Source organism: Schistocerca serialis, chromosome 9 (assembly GCF_023864345.2).
Source record: "Schistocerca serialis cubense isolate TAMUIC-IGC-003099 chromosome 9, iqSchSeri2.2, whole genome shotgun sequence".
Lineage (NCBI taxonomy): Eukaryota > Metazoa > Arthropoda > Insecta > Orthoptera > Acrididae > Schistocerca > Schistocerca serialis.
The window spans coordinates 268,452,336-268,473,336 of NC_064646.1; the positions used below are offsets into that span (position 1 = coordinate 268,452,336).

General features: G+C 42.3%; 1 protein-coding gene across 1 annotated transcript; it reads right to left on the reverse strand.

Annotated features, from left to right (window-relative positions):
• Positions 1–1,315: 1,315 nt before the first annotated feature.
• Positions 1,316–13,862, reverse strand: LOC126419323 (cuticle protein 19-like). The gene is made up of 4 exons (XM_050086503.1): positions 13,725–13,862; positions 6,358–6,438; positions 3,194–3,443; positions 1,316–1,489 (listed from the first exon to the last, which is right to left on the reverse strand). Exons 1-3 carry the CDS (start codon positions 13,731–13,733, stop codon positions 3,195–3,197), a joined length of 339 nt encoding a protein of 112 aa, XP_049942460.1. The 5' UTR covers positions 13,734–13,862; the 3' UTR covers positions 1,316–1,489; position 3,194.
• Between the last annotated feature and the right edge of the window lie 7,139 nt (positions 13,863–21,001).

Sequence of the window (21,001 nt, forward strand, 5' to 3'; positions counted from 1 at the left end):
ACCGCTACGTTCGCAGGTTCGAATCCTGTCTCGAGCATGGATGTGTGTGATGTCCTTAGGTTAGTTAGGTTTAAGTAGTTCTAAGTTGTAGGGGACTGATGACCTCTGAAGTCAAGTCCCATAGTGCTCAGAGCCATTTGAAGACCGCCGACAGTTGAAGAGGGTCATGATGTGTAATAGGTAGACATCTATCCAGACCATCACATAAAATTCCAAACTGCATCAGGATCCACTGCAAGTACTATGAGAGTTAGGTGGCAGATGAGAAAACTTGGATTTCATGGTCGAGCGGCTGCTCATAAGCCACATGTCACTCCGGTAAATGCCAGACGACGCCTCGCTTGGTGTAAGGAGCGTAAACATTGGACGACTGAACAGCGGGAAAACTTTGTGTGGAGTGACGAATCACGGTACACAATCTGGCGATCCGATGGCAGATGTGGGTATGGCGAATGCCCGGTGAATGTCATCTGCCAGCGTGTGTAGTGCCAACAGTAAAATTCGGAGGCGGTGGTGTTATGGTGTGGTTGTGTTTTTCATGGAGGGGGCTTGCACTCCTTGTTGTTTTGTGTGGCACTATCACAGCGACAGGCCAACATTTATGTTTTAAGCACCTTCTTGCTTCCCACTGTTGAAGAGCAATTCGTGGATAACGACTGCATCTTTCAACACGATCTAGCACCCGTTCATAATGCACGGCTTATGATGGAGTGGTTGCACGACAATAACATCCCTGTAATGGACTGTCCTGCACAGAGTCCTGACCTGAATCCTGTATAACACATTTGGTATGTTTCAGAACGTCGACTCCGTGCCAGGCCTCACCGACCGACATCGATACCTTTCATCAGTGCAGCACTCCGTGAAGAATGGGCTGCAATTCGCCAAGAAACCTTCCAGCACCTGATTGAAAGTATGCCTGCGAGAGTGGAAGCTGTCATCAAGGCTAAGGGTGGGTCAACACCATACCGAATTCCAGCATTACCGATGGAGCGCGCCACGAACTTGTAAGTCATTTTCAGCCAGGTGTCCGGATACGTTTGATCACATAGTGTATACGTTTACAGTTACTTGTTTCTGTATATTTCTTATACATTTTGATGATGTGGATGCGTTTACCCTTGTTTCACTGCCGACTAATGACGATCTGGCATTGTAATATTATTTCGACGAACTGCTGTAAGACTATCACATTTCCGAAGTATAAATACATAAGCAGCATTGGTTAGTTTAGCTTTTTATTTCGTTTCTGGATCTGTCTCGTAATGATGAAATGCCAAAAAATTTTAACAAAGGATGAAGAGAAACAACTCAGTTTTTTTTGCTGAGAAAAATTTATTCAGGCATAGTTGTTAGTAGCAACACAGGTTCCGCTCAAGAAAGTGATGTTACAGAGAGTTCTGATGTTTGTGGACGCTGCTGTGATGTTGTGATGTACTGTTGAGGCGGTGGGTGGTGGTATGATGCCAGTCAGTTGTTGAGCAGCTCCCTGCAAAGACAAACTATAGGTCATGTTCCTGCATCAGATGCACGCTATTAGATGAGGTTCATATAGCATTTTATCGTTATACGTTACTGATTGGCATCTAATACAAGACACTTAACTGTGTATCCTAATTCAGAGGGCTTTTTCATTAGTATATAGCTTACTGCTGGCACTTAGTTTTTATTTGTGTGCTAATATTTGAGTCTGTTTACAGTCTTGCACAATTTCTCGCAACAAACTCTCAAGGTCAAGATTGCAAGAACTTCCATATATGCAATTATCCGCTTGAGAGTTCGACGTTGCCTCATCACTATACTGTCTATGGATAGTATTTATATTCAATGCCTTTCATTGACTAGACACGTATCTTCGCCAAATGTTTGTGAAGATTTAAATTACGCTAGTGCAGTTGACCTTTTCCTATCTAGATCATAAAGAAAATAAAGCTACATTAAAACGCCTCAAAAGTCAGTATTTAGTTCTAGAATGAACCATTTGGCAATATACTGTCTGGCTGAGCTATGATATAGTGCTGGGTATTGGAAATATCCAACGGTGAAAATGCTACACGAACTATGTATTGGACTAGTTCCTATTATATCGTCAATTATATTTTTGGAACAACATTCGCAGCCTTGTTATCAATTTTTAACTGTTCATCAGTTGATCCTTAGCGATACCCTTTGGAATCGACAATGTTAATCCAGTGACTTAAATATTGGATTCGTTTTCGACAGGGAAATGGTTACCCCTATGTTTTAGTGAATCACTCGACTGAGAGAAGTTCGTAAGCCACCGAGTTTGTACTCGGAAGAAACGGGAGTCAAATTCAGATTTAGATTTTCCATGGTTTCCTTAAATTTCTTAAGCGAAGTGGCAGTATAATTCCTCCGAAAAGGACAAAGCCAATTTCCTTCCCCATCCTTGCCCACTCCAAGATTGTGTTCTGCCTCCAACGACCGCATCGTCAACGGAATATTAAACTCTAATCCTCCTTTCTTCATGAATCACCTCAGTTGGACAATAAGATAGTTTCTTTAACAGGATCCAGGTTTCTTTCTTCCCATATTCTTCTACAACCGAGTGTGTACTACACTGTACCACGACTTGTGATTAAATGTCAGATCCTACTTAAAAAGAAACATCACTGGGAAAAAGTCTCACCTGATCCAGTAGGGGGAAGGCAACTTTCGCACACTGTCTGGGCAGTACCTGGCGGTGATGTAGACAGCAGGAATGATGTCTCAGATATTGTGAACTACTAGAAAATTGAAGCTACATTGATGTAGCTCCAGATCTCCGTTTATTCTGCTGAAGCAGTGCCTGAAACCCCAGTCCACCCATCTAGATTTAGTTTTTCCATGGTTTCCCAAAATCACTTAAGGTAAATGTCAGGATGGTTCCTTTGAAAAGACACAGTGCATTTCCATCGCCATCATTACCCAGTCTGAGCTTTGGCTCCAAAGATTTCACTGTCGAAAAGACGTCCAACCCTAATCTTTCTTCCTCCCTTCAGTGGAGCCTTTAATAGATTTGAAGACTTTCCTGAGAGTGTCTTTTGGGCAGTTTTTCTCCAGCAATGCCACAGAATCTAAATCTAATGTGTCACTTGCTGACCAATCTAGATACAAAATTGGAGCTTGACAGGCAAGCAAGTGGGCCAGTGATCGGAGACTGTGAGCATTGAGAACCTCGGCGGCAGTTTACCTTAGTGGGGTCCGTGTCCGTGGTAGGTGGTCTCGCCCGCTCTCTCCACGACGGCCTTGAAGCCGTTGTAGGGGTCGGCGGTGTAGTGGACGGTCCTGAGCGTGCCGTCAGGCTCGACCAGGCTGTAGGTGCCCACCACTTCGCCCCCTTTGCTCACTTCACGCTGCTCCTTCACGTCGCCAGAGTGCGGGTCCGTCACGCCGTACTCGAACTGGTAGTCCTTAGGCGCGTTGTAGCCACCGTAGCCGCCCTGCTGGAAAGTCACACACTGTTAGCTACCACTCACTACTTTACACAGTTATCGCATACGTGCATAACTGGTGGATAGCAAGCTGCTTATCTACAGTCAAGTATGCTGTTCCTACGTTTAGAGCCGGCCGCGGTGGTCTAGCGGTTCTAGGCGCTCAGTCCGGAACCGCGGGACTGCTACGGTCGCAGGTTCGAATCCTGTCTCGGGCATGGATGTGTGTAATGTCCTTAGGTTAGTTAGGTTTAAGTAGTTCTAAGTTCTAGGGGACTGATGACCACAGATGTTAAGTCCCATAGTGCTCAGAGCCATTTGAACCTACGTTTAGAAAACATCGTTCCTGTGAAACACTAGCTCTTTATTCACATGAAGTGCTGAGTGCTATTGACAAGGGATTTCAGATCGATTCCGCATTTCTGGATTTCCAGGAGGCTTTTGACACTGTACACACAAGCGGCTCGTAGTGAAATTGCGTGCTTATGTAATATCGCCTCAGTTATGTGACTGGATCTGTGGTTTCCTGTCAGAGAGGTCACAGATCGTTGTAATTGGCGGAAAGTCATCGAGTATAACAGAAGTGGTTTCTGGCGTTCCCTAAGGTAGTGTTAGAGCCCCTTTGCTGTTCCTTATCTATATGAACGATTTGGGAGACAATCTGAGCAGACGTCTTCGGTTGTTTGCAGATGACGCTGTCGTTTATCGACTAATAAAGTCATCAGAAGATCAAAACAAACTGCAAAACGATTTAGAAGAAATATTGGAATGGTGCGAAAAGTGGCAGTTGACCTTAAATAACGAAAACTGTGAGGTCATCCACATGAGTGCTCATTAAACTTCGGTTGCACGATAAATCAGTCTAATCTAAAAGCCGTAAATTCAACTAAATACCTAGATATTACAATTACGAACAATTTAAATTGGAAGGAACACACAGAAAATGTTGTGGGGAAGACTAACCAAAGACTGCGTTTTATTGGCAGGACACTTAGAAAATGTAACAGACCTACTAAGGAGACTGCCTATACTATGCTTGTCCGTCCACTTTTAGAATACTGTTGCGCGGTGTGCGATCCTTACCAGATAGGACTGGACTGAGTACATCGCAAAAGTTCAAAGAAAGGCAGCACGATTTGTATTATCGCGAAACATGGGAGAGAGTGTCACAGAAATGATACAGGATTTGGGATGGAAATCATTAAAAGAAAGGCGTTTTTCGTGTGACGGAATCTTCTCACGAAATTTCAATCACCAACTTTCTCCTCCGAATGCGAAAATATTTTATTGACATCGACTTACATAGGGAGGAACGATCACCAAGATAAAATAAGGGAAATCAGAGGTCGTACGGAAAGAGATAGGTGTTCATTCCTCCCGCGCGCTATACGAGATTGGAATAATAGAGAATTGTGAAGGTGGTTCGATGAACCCTCTGCCAGGCACTTGAATGTGATTTGCAGAGTATCCATGTAGATGTAGATGTTGTGGTGCAAAGCATGTTGGTTTAATCTGAACCAAATGTTACACCTGGCTACTGGATGTCTCAAGTAAGCACTCATCCATCTCCCAGACCTTGTATCTGGCACCTCATCACATAATATCGTTTCCTTCAAAGGCAGGAAGAAAGGAACAAATTACTGGAACAAGACATCTTCTACATTGTGTACCTCCTAAGAGTCGTCAGGCGCATGTTCATTTGTCAATTTGTTTTTGCATTGTCTAGCTGGAGTCAACCCAAACAAGTATTGCTCTTCACGTCTTTCATGCGGTGCTCAGTGTAAATGGTAATCATCGGTTCGTTTTGCGTTACAAACAAATTTATTTTTAAAGCGAAACGTTACTTGCCTATTCAATACAGCGGCCCCCCAGATTAGACTAATACGATATTTGCGTTATCGATATGTGTTAACAAGGGACATTAGAACATGAAGAATAACCAGTATTCCAGCAGCGACTGAGCAGCGCTGCTGCATGGCTGGGGCATACAGGTTCCATTAGGAACTGGTGAAAAATTACTCGAATTGCCAAAGAAATAGAGTCTTTTCCGTTGGGACAATACTTTCTCTCATATGTATGCATGGTAAACTTGCGAATCTGTGGGGGAAATCAAGTTCAAATGAAGAGTTTATAATCGAAATAAACTTTTATTTTTCTGAGCTAGAGAAATGTCCGTTTTGAAAGCCTTCCAAGAAATGGCTCTGAGCACTATGGGACTTAACATCTGAGGTCATCAGTCCGCTAGAACTTAGAACTACTTAAACCTAACTAACCTAAGGACATCACACACATCCATGCCCGAGACAGGATTCGAACCTGCGACCGTGGCGGTCGCGCGGCTCCAGACTGAAGCGCCTAGAACCGCTCAGCCACACTTGACGGCTTGAAAGCCTTCGGTGGAAATTAAAATCTGATGTAAATTCTAGCGAGAGGAGAAGTTTATACTGGTAAACACATTATGTTCAAGAAAAAAGGTTCGTTAAACAAACACTGACTTTTCAGTCACCTATGTTTGTACATACGACCCCATTATTTCTTCATGGCGTCCATGCTTCTTCATGGTCTGAAACACTGTGCTCGTTACTTTACGGTTGTTTGTTCTTTTTTTATAAAGCGTCCACAAGAAAAACAAGCAGCACTGTTAGATTTATCTACGGTGTTCCTCTAATGTGATGAACAAACTGATCACATGACTAATACCAACAAATCTTGTGAATAAATTAAAATTTGTTACTGTAACATAAAATTATGAAACTATCTGCTACGTAACATATTGAAGAAGAAAGTGCAGTGCATTTCAGTGTTATGCTCATTCCGTAGCAAGTTTCTTTGTTACAGTTCAACCATTTCTTCCAGAAACAGTAGGAAAAGTAATAGGCGATCAGTGTTGCATACGTTATTCGGTGCACTGTCTCATACTTACGTCGTATCCTGCATAGCCGATGTCTCCAGCCAACGCTTGCGCCACCAGCAGTCCTACGGCGACTGCGAGAACTACGCTGGTCTGTAAACAAAGTCAGTGTTTCAGTGTCGAGGAATACAAGGAGGCAGAGGGGAATTGTGCTACGGTATGAGGTAATTTTCCCGTTTGCTTAACACCGTAACAACTGCCAAGCGTTTAGGATCGTTGCCTCTGGAGGCGAACATATTGGAATGTCAACACCTGATGCTGGAAATATTGCAATATGCGACGAATCCATTTCTTACCTAAGTTTTAGTTTATGATTCACTAAGAGATTAAAAGTTTGCTATGTGGTTTCCGATCTGGTTCGTGTAGTGAAAGGTTTAGTTGTTTACTTTCAATCAAATGTATAGGAAACCAAGACGTTTAATGTTTTAGTATTATGTGAAAGGCTTCAAATAATTAATTGGGAAACTATTATATTTTTTCCGTCGGCTATTTTGTTCCGGAGTAATATTTTCCATTGTAACTCCTATGAAAGACCCGAACAACAGTTTTACTTCTGAATATTGTATCGCGTAGCACGAACAGATTGGTGATGGGGAAATTGCTTCGCGTTGTTTAACGAATGGCATTCGAAATGTACCAGCTCATTGTGTATTCTTTCTCAGAGTGCCATAATATTTAACACGACTTAGAAAAAAATCCGTTACAGAATTAGGGAGGAACAATTTGCAATTGAAACGTGTTATATTTTTAAGATAGCGTTCAGTCCAGAAATCGTTTAAGGTTGGACTAGATCTAATTTCCACTTATGAAGTTGAAAGTCCATGATTACGATGGAGAACAGCTGAATCCTAGATTAGATTCGCTTGTCGAAGACTTATTACAACGACGTATTAATTAAAACGTACTTTAGATCCTACCAGTCATAAGAGGAACTGGTAGTAAAAATATAAACATAAGGGTCAGTCAAATTTAGTTTATTTTCTAGTCTTGCTAATGACAATATGAGCTTGAATTACGTGGTCACAGAACAAGTCACTGAATAAAGGAACCTCTGGACTGAATAGTGTTTTGAGACGTGGAGATCTGTTATTTATTACTCGCTTTTCCCGGTTCTGCTGGACACCTTTCGAAAATAGATCCCACAATATTCCACACATCTTAGTATATCGCTGTTAAGGAAGTGTTGTTCAAACAGAAATATTTTTTTTCTGATTGCTGATCAATTAGGTCTGTGATCCGCAATGTTAACTACAAATGTGTAAGGGTAACTACAAATGTGTAAAGGTTAAGTCCTTCGTCTTTCGTGTTCCTTTCTGGCAGTGAAGCGTATTATAAAAATCCATAGTGGTTCGTATCCTACGTTTAACGGCAGAAATTGCGGGGTGAGCGGATTCTGATGTCGAAGGAAGACGAGACATGTAACATCTTAGTTGAAACATGTCCAGTAAACCACTGCGTGTTGCTAGCAAACTTCGACTATTGATAGCTATTGTATTTTGTCGAGTTTTATTCTTACTGATTACCCAAGACAGTAAAATGAACAAAGTCACATGGGAAAATGGCAGCAGAAAGGTCATTTATTTGTATGAAATCACGGTGTAACACTGCATTGACTGTTAACTTCATAACTGACGTTCTTGTTACTTCATTTGGTCAGTCACTCGCTCTTGCTCGACATGAAAAGACTCATGCCAGATACGTGTCACTTACAAGCTGTGGGTATCAGACCCAAGTAAAAGCCTTAGACGTAATGGAACGGCCATCAGTTTTCACTCTGAGAGAGATCAACATGAAATTACATGTCATAGATTCTACAAATGTTAGCCGCGAGACGTATCTGAAACAGAACGTACTTCGTGCCTATATTCCTTTTCATTCTCGGGTACGGTAGCTACATAATGCAGTCAGCCCATTGTTTTTTGGTACGTTTGGTTCAAATTGCTCTGAGCACTATGGTACTTAACATCTGAGGTCATCAGTCACCTAGAACTTAAAACAACTTAAACCTAACTAACCTAAGGACACCACACACATCCAAGTCTGAGGCAGGATTCGAACCTGCGACCGTAGCAGTTGCGCTGTTCAGGACTGAAGCGCCTAGAACCGTTCGGCCACCGCGGCCGGCTCTTACGTTTTGACTGGCAGCTTACTGGAAGTACGAGAAACAGAAGTGCATCGTGTAGATATATTATTACAAGCCCTTCCACTATCCGGAAATTCATTTGTAAACTAGTCCCAGTCTAAAAAACGTTCATGTGGTCTGCAAGCCCTATATAACTTTATTTAGTTACGTTACTACTGGTATATTAATAAAAGTGCATCTAATGAAGAGCGAACTGCCAGTGTGAATGCAACGATCGCGGACTGAAACTTCGAGCATGTTTCGAAGTCCACAAGCAGAGGACTGAATGATAATGAATTATTTCGCCGTTGGCGTATGAGCAGACTACTCTGTTCTGTGCTTGAAGAACGAGAATATTCAAATTTTCAACCATTTTTTTAATGACATGATGCGGATAGCCTCTGGGAGCATTCATTTTTTCATAGTTTTGGCTCCGTCAATCAATGTGTAAAGGGCAAATCGGTATTTCTTCTCGTAAGCTCTGAAGATACGACAAACTGTGAAATCCTGACAGTTCTTACTATCAAATAATGATAACTGGTTGAGTTACAAAAAAGAAATAAAATTATTGGTTTCTAAATTAAATCCTTTTATGTCTGCCCACGGTAATGTAATAGGACAAAAGTTGAAATTTTGTTCCGTGTAGACACTTCCAAGCAAGCTAGAAAGCAGAAGAGCGAGAAGCACGCGTTCCGCTTTGTGCCACCCTGAGGGAAAGCACACGGAAATCCCAACCAAGTGAGGACTGCTACTTATATGTCGCGCATGGTTTCCCACGAGAAAACACACATTTGCGGAAATAATGGGGGGAAACTGTCGGCAAAAGGTGGAAAATAAATGTGCATTATAATGAGTACGGTAAAGTGAGAACGCAACCAGCCAAGCGAGCAGTGCAATATGCCAGCGATTCAGGTCAAAATAGTGATACCTACAAGGAAATCCCAAGTAAAACGCCACAGTCTTGTGCAGGTAAATAGGAACATACATATATGAAATGTTCAGAGTGATTTACAACATAAAGAACAGTAACGATTGGATAAGACTTTTACTCGTTTCAGCCACTTGCCTTCATCCGCAGCAAAGTTCGAGCCGATCGTGCATAAATTATGACCTCTATTTCGAATCAGTAGATTCCGAATTATTTATTGTCACAAACGATTCTTAAAGAAAGGTGCCATGAAAATACTGAAATGAGCTGTGTCCAGATATTGTGAATTTGTCGGTTGCCATAGTTATGCAGAGCTTATGATGCTTGCGAATGGTATACTAATGTGGAGAGCAGCATCAAACCAGCCTTCGGACTGAAGACAACAGTAATGCACATTACGGCGTTACAACGATCATATATATTTGATGCAGCTCTCCACATTGGTATACCATTCGCAAGCGTCGTCACCTCTGCATAACTGCGGCAACCGACATCCTTTTTAACATGGTTACACTAACTTCAACCTATCCATTAGTCTTTTTAATTTCTTGGACCTACCCATTCGACTGAGGGATATAACATTCCACGCTCCGAAGCCTGTTAGCATCAGATTTATTTGTTCCGATGACAACATCCACCTGAGAAGTCTAAACGCGAAAATCCAAATGGGGGATTATTTTTTCTCCAGAATACATAAACCAAGAGGATTCCATCATTATTGAACCATACAGTAGGTTATGTCTTCTCAAAACATAACGGCTTTAGTTTTCTCTTGCTTTCAATGGATATCCCTGCGGTGTAGTTGCACATACCGTACAGCTATCTGTATCGCTGTAAAGTCCGTGGTTCTTCAAAACACCTAACGGGCGTAAAAAGAACAGTGAATAGATCTCATAATATCAAAGATCAGGCTCGAACTAAGAATATTCTTGTATGGAAGGGCAAGTCAAATGGAAGCAGTTCTAAGCATCGTGAACTACTCGTGCGTGTGAGATATAGAAAAGCAGAAGTTACGACGGCTCTGTTCCATACTTGGAAGAAAACGGGAACCAAAGAGTTTTTCCTTTATGAATCTTCAAGACGGGGTGGGAAATACTTTCGTAATTTCATTTCCTCTACGTAGAGAGAATGGTGCCTCTGATATTAAGAAAGTAGACTCACATTCGGAAGGAGCGGAATTCAAATCACCGTCTTATCATGATTTATGTTCCCTTAAAACGCTTAACGCAAATACGGGGATTATTGGTTTGGAAAAGATACGGCCAGTTTCCTTCATCATTCTTCTTCAATTCCAGCTTGAGATTCGCCTCTAATGACGGCTTCCACTGGACGATAAAGCGTAACCCACCTTCCTTCCTTGTTTTGTGTAGGCTAAGGACCACGACATTCAACTATTGTTTTTCGAGTAGGTTTTGATATTCGCCCAGGAGTGGCTGCGTTGTTCCTTACCTTTCTTTTTCCAGAGGGCACCGGTCTCCTTTCTTGGTGGTTTGTCCTGGAACCTCATTTTGCTTAAGTTTTCTCCTGAGAGATGTCCAGTCTCTGTCTCTACCTCTCACTTCCATCAACCGTGGTGAGGTGATCTTTCTCTTTCGTTAACATGCGAGACTCTGGCCGGGATGCATTTTGTGTATCTCCATACAAGGCCAGACATCTCAGATTTTATTTTTTCACAGTGTCTGTAGAGTTCTTGGTTTGGTCGCCTTTTAAGTACGTTACCATCCTTGACTGATCCCAGTATCTTCCTCTCCCGGATTTCATACATGTGTACGATACTTTTGCTGGCGGTACTAGCCACTCTGAAGAGTACGAGGCTTCAGTGTGGTTGACTGCTTTGTAACGTTTTCTTTGTCTTACGGGAGATACTTTTTGCTATAGGTGCTATTGTTCACATGGTAAGGCAGTTCCAACATATTTACTCGAGTTGGTAACGCTATTTTTTGGAAAAGGCCTGGGTACCATCCATTCCCCTAGCTATTAAAACCTTTTGATTTTCTTGATTTATTCCTGCTCCAAGTGCAGTGTACAAGGAAAATCACTGATGTTCGTGACGCACTGTGTTTTTTTCAAGCGACACATTTAGCGCTGCCTTTGCTGCTTGTTGTCTGAGAACAACGAGTTGATACACTGAAGTTTCTACTGAACTAGATAGGTCGTCGACAAATTCGAGAGAACCAGCTTGTGCCCTAGAGAGTTGCCATTTGGAAGTTCCTGTCTAGCTATTTTCGCCACTCTTATTACTTTTTCCATTGCACAATTAAAGAGGAGAGGGGAGAGACCATATCTCTGTCTTAGTCTCACCTTGGCTTCACAACTTTACTCGCGATCTGGTGTTGTAAAGTCTTCTGGATAAGATTATGGATCTTTTCGTCCAGTCATGGTACCTCCAGGATCTTAATTTATATGACACACATTTTTAAACTCGCAAAAAGTCAGTCCATCAATACTATGATTCTACTTCATGGTGTCCGGAGTGGTGGCGAGGTGGTTAAGACAATAGATTCCTATACGATAGACGCTGGGTGCAAATCCCGTGGGACAGCCAGATTCACATTTTCGTAATATCCCTAAATGAATTAGAGAGATTGTCGGAATATCTGGGCTTTCCATTCAGTCAACTTTTCATTCCCTCTGGAACTATTCCGTCTGTAACAACCTCATCCTGTCACTTCGTACTCTTCTGCAGCAGTCACTGTCGATATGCGCCCTCTCCCACTCCACCCTCAGTAACTCACACCATATACAACACGCGAGGTTTGTCATAATTGAAGGTCTCGCCCAGTGCCCTTCAAATTCTCGCCATTCACCGGGATTCGAACGGACGCCTTTCACCCGCGGCGCGGAAACTTTTGTCTCGTGCAAGAGCAGTGACGTAACACACCAAGAACAGTAACAACCAGGAAACCCACAGTCCTGTACTACAAGTGAAATTAGTGGGGAAAAAACGTAACTCCCAGTGACATATTTGCTCTCAAAATCGGCTTACTCTGCCACCATCTAATCAACATACTCTCAGCGTGGAAGATCTAGATTCATTATCGTGCCAAGAACCCTGATGTCAAGTAGAACGGAGACGTATCCTTGGCTGTAAAATAAAAAAACCAAGTTCCACCTTCTAGTCCTAGACGGGTCGATCGTGTCCGACCGACCCCCTTGCCATCCTCTGCCAATGGCATCATGCTGTATGGACTGTCATGCGATCATCACACCCCTCTCCCGGTCGTTGGCTTTCTTGACCTTACAACCGCTACTAATCTGTCGAGTAGCTGCTGAGTTGGCCTCACGAGACTAAGTGCAACCCCTATCAGTTCTCCAACCCTGGAAAAATACTGGGGATCGAAACTGGATCCCCCGCACTGACCACTAGGCCGTGGAGGTGGACTCTGCTGTAGAGGACGTTAGATTGTCACGTAACACCAGCAACTGTTCACTGCAATTCTAGTAGTGTTGCAACAGAAGATTTGAGTACAGCAGCACTTAGAAATAACGCCAACATTGTTAGATAAAAGCTAGTCTGGTAGTAGTAAATAACATTTGGCAATACATTTTTTGAGAAAACTCAGTTACAAAATACCAATAAGGTCAATTATAGTATTACCACGCTTTGAAATGAAGTTGCACCGCATACTGGAAGAGGCGTTGCTAACAGCTGTATATGGAACAGGGATGTTCAGACAATTTTTATGGCATCTACAGAGGAAGATAAATGAAACGTGTTAAAGGACTTAATCCTTGAAATGATCTGGGCTTAGTTGGGTAAGAAAACCACGACATTCAGTTTTCAGACTCCCATCAATCTAATGTTTAATTGCATAATACAGGTTAAAAGATGATAGAAACACATTGCTAGAAGTCAGATTCAAAGTGCCAAAGTCATCTTTAAAGATGGTGTAGAAATATAATGAACGAAAATTCTGCTTGAGTGCTGTAATAAATGGTATTTGACGATACAAGGTGAAGTAGAATGAGGTGTTGACATTACTCTGATGACGTTAAAATCATACTGAAGATGATTAGCAGACGAAAGGCTGATTTTTTAAATAAATACGGTTTTTCCACAAGGCACTATACTTGTTCCGCTACTTTTTAACGGCAAGTGATTATATCCTTCCAGATATTCCATGTGTAAAAGTTGAAAGAAGTGGAATGTGGTTCTACCACAAGGCGCTATGCTTGATCCGCTACTTTTTAACTGATCTTCCAAAGTTCGCAAGTGTACAAGTTGAAGTGATATTACGATGTCAGAGCTAGCTGTACGGCATGTATTCAGACAGAGAGAACTTACAGAAGAGTCGTAGACACAAGAGAGTTGAGAGTGCGCATGCGTACCTGCTGCATGTTGGAGGAGTGGTGTGTTGCTGGCGGCTCGGTGTCCTGGGAGGAGTCGGAGGAGCGGAGTGGCCGACACACGGCGGCGGCGGCGTTATATACTGCTCGACGTTCACGCTCCCGCGCCCAATTAAGAAGAGCCTAATTACCGGCCAGTCTGCGGAAGCTCGCCTGCCCCCGTGGTGTGCACCAGTCCGAGGAGCACGCGTTTGCGTCAGTCGGCCGCGAACGACGCCTCCACCTCCGCTGCCGCACACGTACACAGCCGGGCTGCTACCAATTCACAGTTCTCCTGTAAACCAGACATCTGTACTGCCTGTCTCTGAGTAGTTTCTTCTAATTGGTGTCCACTACTTGCACAAAGTAAAGTCATCGTTCTTTTATTGGGTGTATCAATTGGACAGATGTTACACGTCATGCTGTACCAATTGATTTCGGCCACAATGTTAATGTTCCACACCTTGTATCTGCATGTACCCCCGACAGTCCAAAAAATTTGGAGACTGGATCAATAAATTCCCGGCTGGTTTGGGGATTTTCTCTGCCTGGGGACTGGATGTTTGTGTTGTCCTCATCATTTCATCATCATCATTCGTGACAATGGCTAGATTGGACTGTGTAAAAAATTGGACTGTGTAAAAAATTGGACTGTGTAAAAAATTGGACTGTGTAAAAAATTGGACTGTGTAAAAAATTGGACTGTGTAAAAAATTGGACTGTGTAAAAATTTGTGCTTTGTACGGGCTCTGATGACGACACAGTTGAGCGCCCCACAACCAAACCATCATCATCATAATCATCACCATCATCATCATGGATCAACAAAAACAGAAAAGTTAAGATGCTGGTTTTAATGCTTCAGGAGTTCCACATAGTGCCCGCCTCCCCTTGGATACAACTCGCAGAATGTTCATACAACCATGCGAAGCTGTCAGAAAAGTTCTTCTTTGGGGTGTTGTTAAACTCGCGCATCTCGTTGTCTTGAACGTCGGTTATTTTGTCAAAGCGTTGACTTCTCATGTGGAGTTTCGTGTTTTGTTTTCTAGTGGGTTCGTACCGATAACACCAAATCTTGTCACAAGTGATGACTTCTTCCTGAAACAATTTCCCGCGTTTTGCATTTCAATCATGTCGCTGCTGGGGTCCTTGCGTCGTTATTTTCGATTCTAAAGTCAAGATGTGCGGGACAAACATGGCACACACTTTCCTCCAAAACATACAGGAGAATGTCTTAAACATATGATTTCAAGATGTTGCTCCATTCAGATTTGTGGCACAACGACGTTAGTGGCTACGGTTGCAAATCGACTGCTTAACACTGCCCGCTCACAACTGACTGTCGAACGCAAATCTGTTGCTAATAGTCGTTAGGTCAAGCTGCTGCCGTAGTTACACTCCAGGAATAAAATCAGTCTTTGAATTTTTTGGGAGAACGGTGTACACTACGTACGCTATAGTGCACTGCACGTCAAAGGACAATAAAATATCGCCAGTTGGCGTATTTGGTGATCTCTCCAAGTGTTTGATTGTATAAATCATGTCACTCTCTTCGAAAAACTCAAGTTTATGTAACTGATGGCTTTAAGCCCAGCTGCTTTGATCACACTTAACAAACCGTATGAAAAGGTTGTGCTGAATAATTCAAACACCATCAGGATGATAGAAAATTTTAGTAACTGCACAGAAGTCACACAGGGAGCCCCACAGAGTTCAATTTTGCGTCAATTCCTATTCCTTATATACATGAATAGCCTTCCACTTAACATTCTAAACGAAAAATTGGTACTTTTGCAGACGATATTAGTGTTATGTATATTAGTGTTCTACAACCCATAGGAGAGAAAGCAACAGAAGACATAGCAAACGATATTTTCCAAAGAATTACAAAGCGATTCTCAGAAAATGAACCCTCCCTAAATTTTGAAAAAACACTGTATTTAGTTTTGTATAAGTATCAGTCACACCAACAATTGATGTAGCACATGACCAGGAGTCAGTAAATAGGGTAGAGTGTTCCAAGTCTATGGGTGTACGTATTGATGACAAATTGAAATGGAAGAAGTATATTAGTGAGCCTCTCAAACAAGTTGCAACTTTTGTTTTTCGTCTAATTGCTAATCTTGCAAACAAACGAATCAACCTCCTGACATATTATACACATTTCCTCTCAACAATGTCTTTTGGAATAATTTTCTAGGGTAACTCATCACTTAGAAAGAAAGTATTGATTGCACAAAGAGAGCAGTATGAGTAATATATGGTGTTCGCCCAGGGACGTCATGTAAGTACCTGTACAACGAACTAGCCATTCTAAATGTGCCGTCACAATACATACACTATATTCGCTTACGAAATTCGTCACAAATAATCCATTACAATTTGAGAACAGTGATGTCCATATCTACAACACTAGAGGGAAAAATGACCTTTATAACGCGCTATTAAAGCAGTCACTGGCTCAGAAAGGTGTTCAATATGCAGTAAAAAAAAAGTTTGATCATTTGCCTAATAACATAAAACATCCGACAGGTTGCAATGTAGTTTTTAAATGTAACGTAAAATCATTTCTTGGGGACATCTCTTTCTGTTCCATTGATGAATTCCTGCTCAAAACTGCTTTGATAGTCAGAAAAAAAGTTTTCTAGTGTAGTTGAATGAGTACGACTAAAAAATGTGTTAATTAATGTTAACACTAATCATGAACGGATGTCCTGTATACTGACAGTCCAGCTGATGTAGATTACGCTTTTAGCGTTCTCACTTTCTAACGTGCTTACGATGTTCACCGCTTATCTTTCAACCGGACGCTGTCGGATTCTTTATATTGGTTACATGCATTATGGAACATTTATCAATATTTAATTGGACCCGCTGTTCATTGCAACATGCGGAAATTTTGTCAAATTCTTTTTGCATTTTCGTACGATCACCCAACGATCATAATTCCCAGTAGAAAACAAATTATTCCGTGAACAATTTTATAGCGCTGTTGGTATATATAAAATAAATCGTTCATGTATATTGAAAATGTTAGAGGCCATATTACGCTTCTTTAGTGTACACCCGATATTATTTTAGTTTCCGTTGAACATACGCCATACAATACGCGATGGGTTTTACTAATTAAATGATCAGTATGTGCACATGTATTACGATATGCGCATGACATCCAAACTTCGTTCGCATCTGCTCGCAGTTGTATGTGCTTTTCCGCATATATTCTATGGAAATGGAAATGAAGTCCGATGCTTCTTGACAGAGTGTAGGGGAACGATGCGGGAGACCCGCACCGCCGTACTTGACAAGATCCTAGTGGAGGTGGTTTTCAGTTGCCTTCCTCCGACCGTAATGGGGATGAATGATGATGATGAAGACACAACAACACCCAATCATCTCGGGGCAAGTGAAAATCCCTGACCCCGCCGGGAAACGAACCCGGGACCCCGTGCTCGGGGAGTGAGAACGCTATCGCGAGGCCACGATCTGCGGACCACATATTCTACGGTAGTTATTATTTATTTTATGTGTCCAGGACACAAAATTATTGCAATACAAGTACAGCAAACATTCACACAAAGATTATTTAAATCAAAGAATAAATTAAAGAGTAAATTAAATAAAATCCAGACGGGGTTAATATGTATAAGTGTTTACAAAAAACAGACAGGATGATAAAAACAAAATGAACAGTAAAAGATAATTCTCTTCATATTGAGTGGAGATCCCAGTAATCGGCTATTCTGACTGCTATTTTGTTAGCTGCTATTTTGTTAACTGCATCTGGTAGTAGATGTATCCGGCAGGTTCCTGTAGACCAGCAGATGTTGGTCCTGTAGATCAAAACACTGGCAGATTTCATCATCATCGCTGAAGCCCTATTTGTGAGGCTGACTTTGCATCGTGACAACCCATTTCTCAGCTTGTTCAGCGTCTTCCAACCCATATAAGGGAGGTGTGGATCTGCGGCGTCTTCTTTGACATTCGTTCAGTGCGCTTCAGGCAGAGAATCGCTCCAAAGTTCCACTCGGCGAGTTTCGGGAGATTAAACTTCTGTAGTTGTCTGCATGAAGCTCTTTCCTGATCTGAGCCTTGATCGGTGAGGTTCGTGTCCAAACAAGGGATGCCTGGGATGAGTTTCCTTTTTCTTCTTTTCCACTTCTAAAACTGCATTCCTGCAAATACTTGATACCCATAATTTGGTGTAGTTTACTGAAAAGAGTTGGTTGAGCAGTCACGTTCATTCTGTTTGGAGTGTCCAGAGCTTTGCCAGACTGAAGGCTATGGAGAAATAGTCCCATGACAGATGTTCGAAGTACATTTGGTTGAACGCCCCAAATGGTTCCTGTAAGTTTGCGGGTGGTTATGGTCCGTTGAGATATTCTGAGCCTTGTTTCTTCGAAGGGGACTTTGAATGTAAGAGAACCGTCCGTCTGTATTCCAATGTACGTGAGAGTATCGCAGCAAAATAGTTGTTCCGCTCTCCAAGCGATGTTCAGTGTACTTCCGTGTTCCCTGTTTTTAGACGTAATGCATAAAGTTAGGTCTTCCCGTCATTTGGCTCCAGATGTATTATAGTATTTGGACATGTCTTCAGCAGCTCTTGTTAGCTACATCTGCACCTCTTCAAAAGGTTCTACCTTGGACAGCAATCACTGTACCATCAGCATAAATAAATGCTTTAATTCCGGAACTACTTGAATTGGTCATTTATGTAGATGTTATACAAGGCAGGAGCATCCACTAAGATCGTGCACGGATTATTATTGCCAATGACGATCGAGCGAACCCTTGGTTACGTTAAGGGAATACTTGTGCCAGATCTTTCCACCGACAGGACTAAGAAGGACAACGACTTTTTTTAAAGACAGTCCTTAGAATGCTACAGTATTCTATGGTTAATTTAGAGGTAAACTGCACCCATCGGCACTCAATCGCTGTAGACCACCAACCGCACATATGTCGGATAACGACTAGTCGTCATTTAAGTTCCGCCTGTTCAACGAATGTCAAACAGAATGGTATTGGGATACTACCAGAAAATACACAAAAGTGAGACTTACTCGTAACAGCTGTAGTGACGTTTGGGACTTTAGAGACGACAAACGAACAATTGGTGCCAAATGGCCCGATGGATGTCTTGCTAGACACAGTTCATTGATGAAAAAATCTAGCTTAAGGGGAGGTTTACTATCTTTTGGTTCAAAAAATCGATTTTTTTTAAATTGCATTTTTGGATCCATAAAAGTGTTTAGAATCCCCCCGTGAAACGGTTTTTCGGAATATGGAACGGAAATGTTTGTTATTCGCGGTTGAACAAAAAAAAAAATGCACCTGCCTGAAATCGGCCTTTTTAACGCACCAGACTTTTTTCTTTCGGAGGACGAGTTATTGTACCGGTGCTTGGGAGGAAACACACAAAATACAAATGACAGTTTGAACGCGTGTGTTTGGAAGTTAGCCCCCAAGCATTTGCATTCTGGTGCGAAGACTGTGAAGATTGCTACTTTCCTGGCAGTGAGCAGCTTCAACGAATGGTATTCAGTAATTCTGAAGACCATGACAACGATGGGCGTCACCCTGGGACTCTATTCGACGCAGTTCGCCGAGCATTCGGACGACCACCGGATTCAAGTGGCCGAAAACCGCTTGTCACCGGCCGTCCGAGCGGCTCTGGAGCAGCGCAGGATGGCCCAGATCGGGCAGAACGCCCTCTATGAGGAAGAGGAAGGACTAGTTTATGGACCCGGAATAGCAGATTGAACGTACGTTGCATAATATTGCAGCCGGCCGGAGTGGCCGAGTGGTTGTAGGCGCTACAGTCTGGAACCGCGCGACTGCTACGGTCGCAGGTTCGAATCCTGGATGTGTGTGATGTCCTTAGGTTAGTTAGGTTTAAATAGTTTTAAGTTCTAGGGGACTGATGACCTCAGAAGTATAGTCCCATAGCGCTCAGAGCCATTTGAACCAAGCCATAATGTTGCATTTATATGTAGTCAAAACTTCAAACGCGTTTTTCTCGAAATGACTTTTTTTATCGCACGGTATGGTAACTTAAAATCTACTGAATCGATTGGCATGATTCTTTGTTTCCGACGAAGCTAGCTAAATTGTCTAGTAGTTGTACCACTTTTATTCCGATCCATCAACTACAAATATTTTTACTTGGCCGACGAAGTCGAAAAATCGATGAGAAAAACCCTATTTCTTTGAATGGCCGCCATTTTGTTTCCTATGGTTCGATAACGTAAGAGAGGTACAACTCCTAAAGTATCTTATATACTTCGCTAACGTCAACTCAATTTTGATTTCAGACGAGCCGGCTGATGTGTGAGATACCGCGCGTGGAGGTCTACATCGAAATTTTGTTTCGTTCCGTCAGCACTTCCGCCTTTGCTCTTCGACATTTCCGATCGAAAAAATTCCAGTTTGTAGAGGAAATACCAATAAATATTTTGACCAAACTTGACATTGATATCTATAACACATCCCGAGAAAAAAATTCTCAAAGAACATGATTTTTTCGGGCCATAGATAAATAAATGGAAATGTCGTATGGCTAGGGCCTCCCGTCGGGTAGACCGTTCGCCTGGTGCAGGTCTTTCGATTTGACGCCACTTCGGCCACCTGCGTGTCGATGGGGATGAAATGATGGTGATTAGGACAACAGAACACCCAGTCCCTGAGCGGGGAAAATTTCCGACGCAGCCGGGAATCGAACCCGGGCCCTTAGGATTGACAGTCTGTCACGCTGACCACTCAGCTACCGGGGCCATAGATAGTAAACCATCCCTTAAACGAAAAAAGCTTGTCGTAGCCCTTAGATAGTCGCCTAAGGACAATGATGCTATTGGTAATGATGACTGTAGCGGTTCCGATTAATAGACGCGTTGTTCTCACAACCATAACCGACTCTCCGTAGAGACATAATCTCATCCACAGGAGACAGTGATTTTCTTGGAGGTGACGATATAGTAGTTTTCCCTGCGCGAGCAGTTAAGTTCTGGCACTTGTATCCTCCTTCAGCAGTGTAGCGCTTCTTAGCTAGAGTGTATTTAGAGTTACCGTGTTCGTCCAGACCTGTAATGCAAAAACAGTAGTGTTGCTGAAGTTATTTCTTAATTGGTGCCCTCCTGTAGCAGCCTAATAGTGTAGGTGTTGCTTATTATTTCCTCGTCGACACTGAATAGACCCATGCATTGTAAACAGTTTTTACAAGTTTCAGCGTATCTGCTAGCCTCAGTACTACTTTTCATTAATTACAGTTAACGATGACGGCT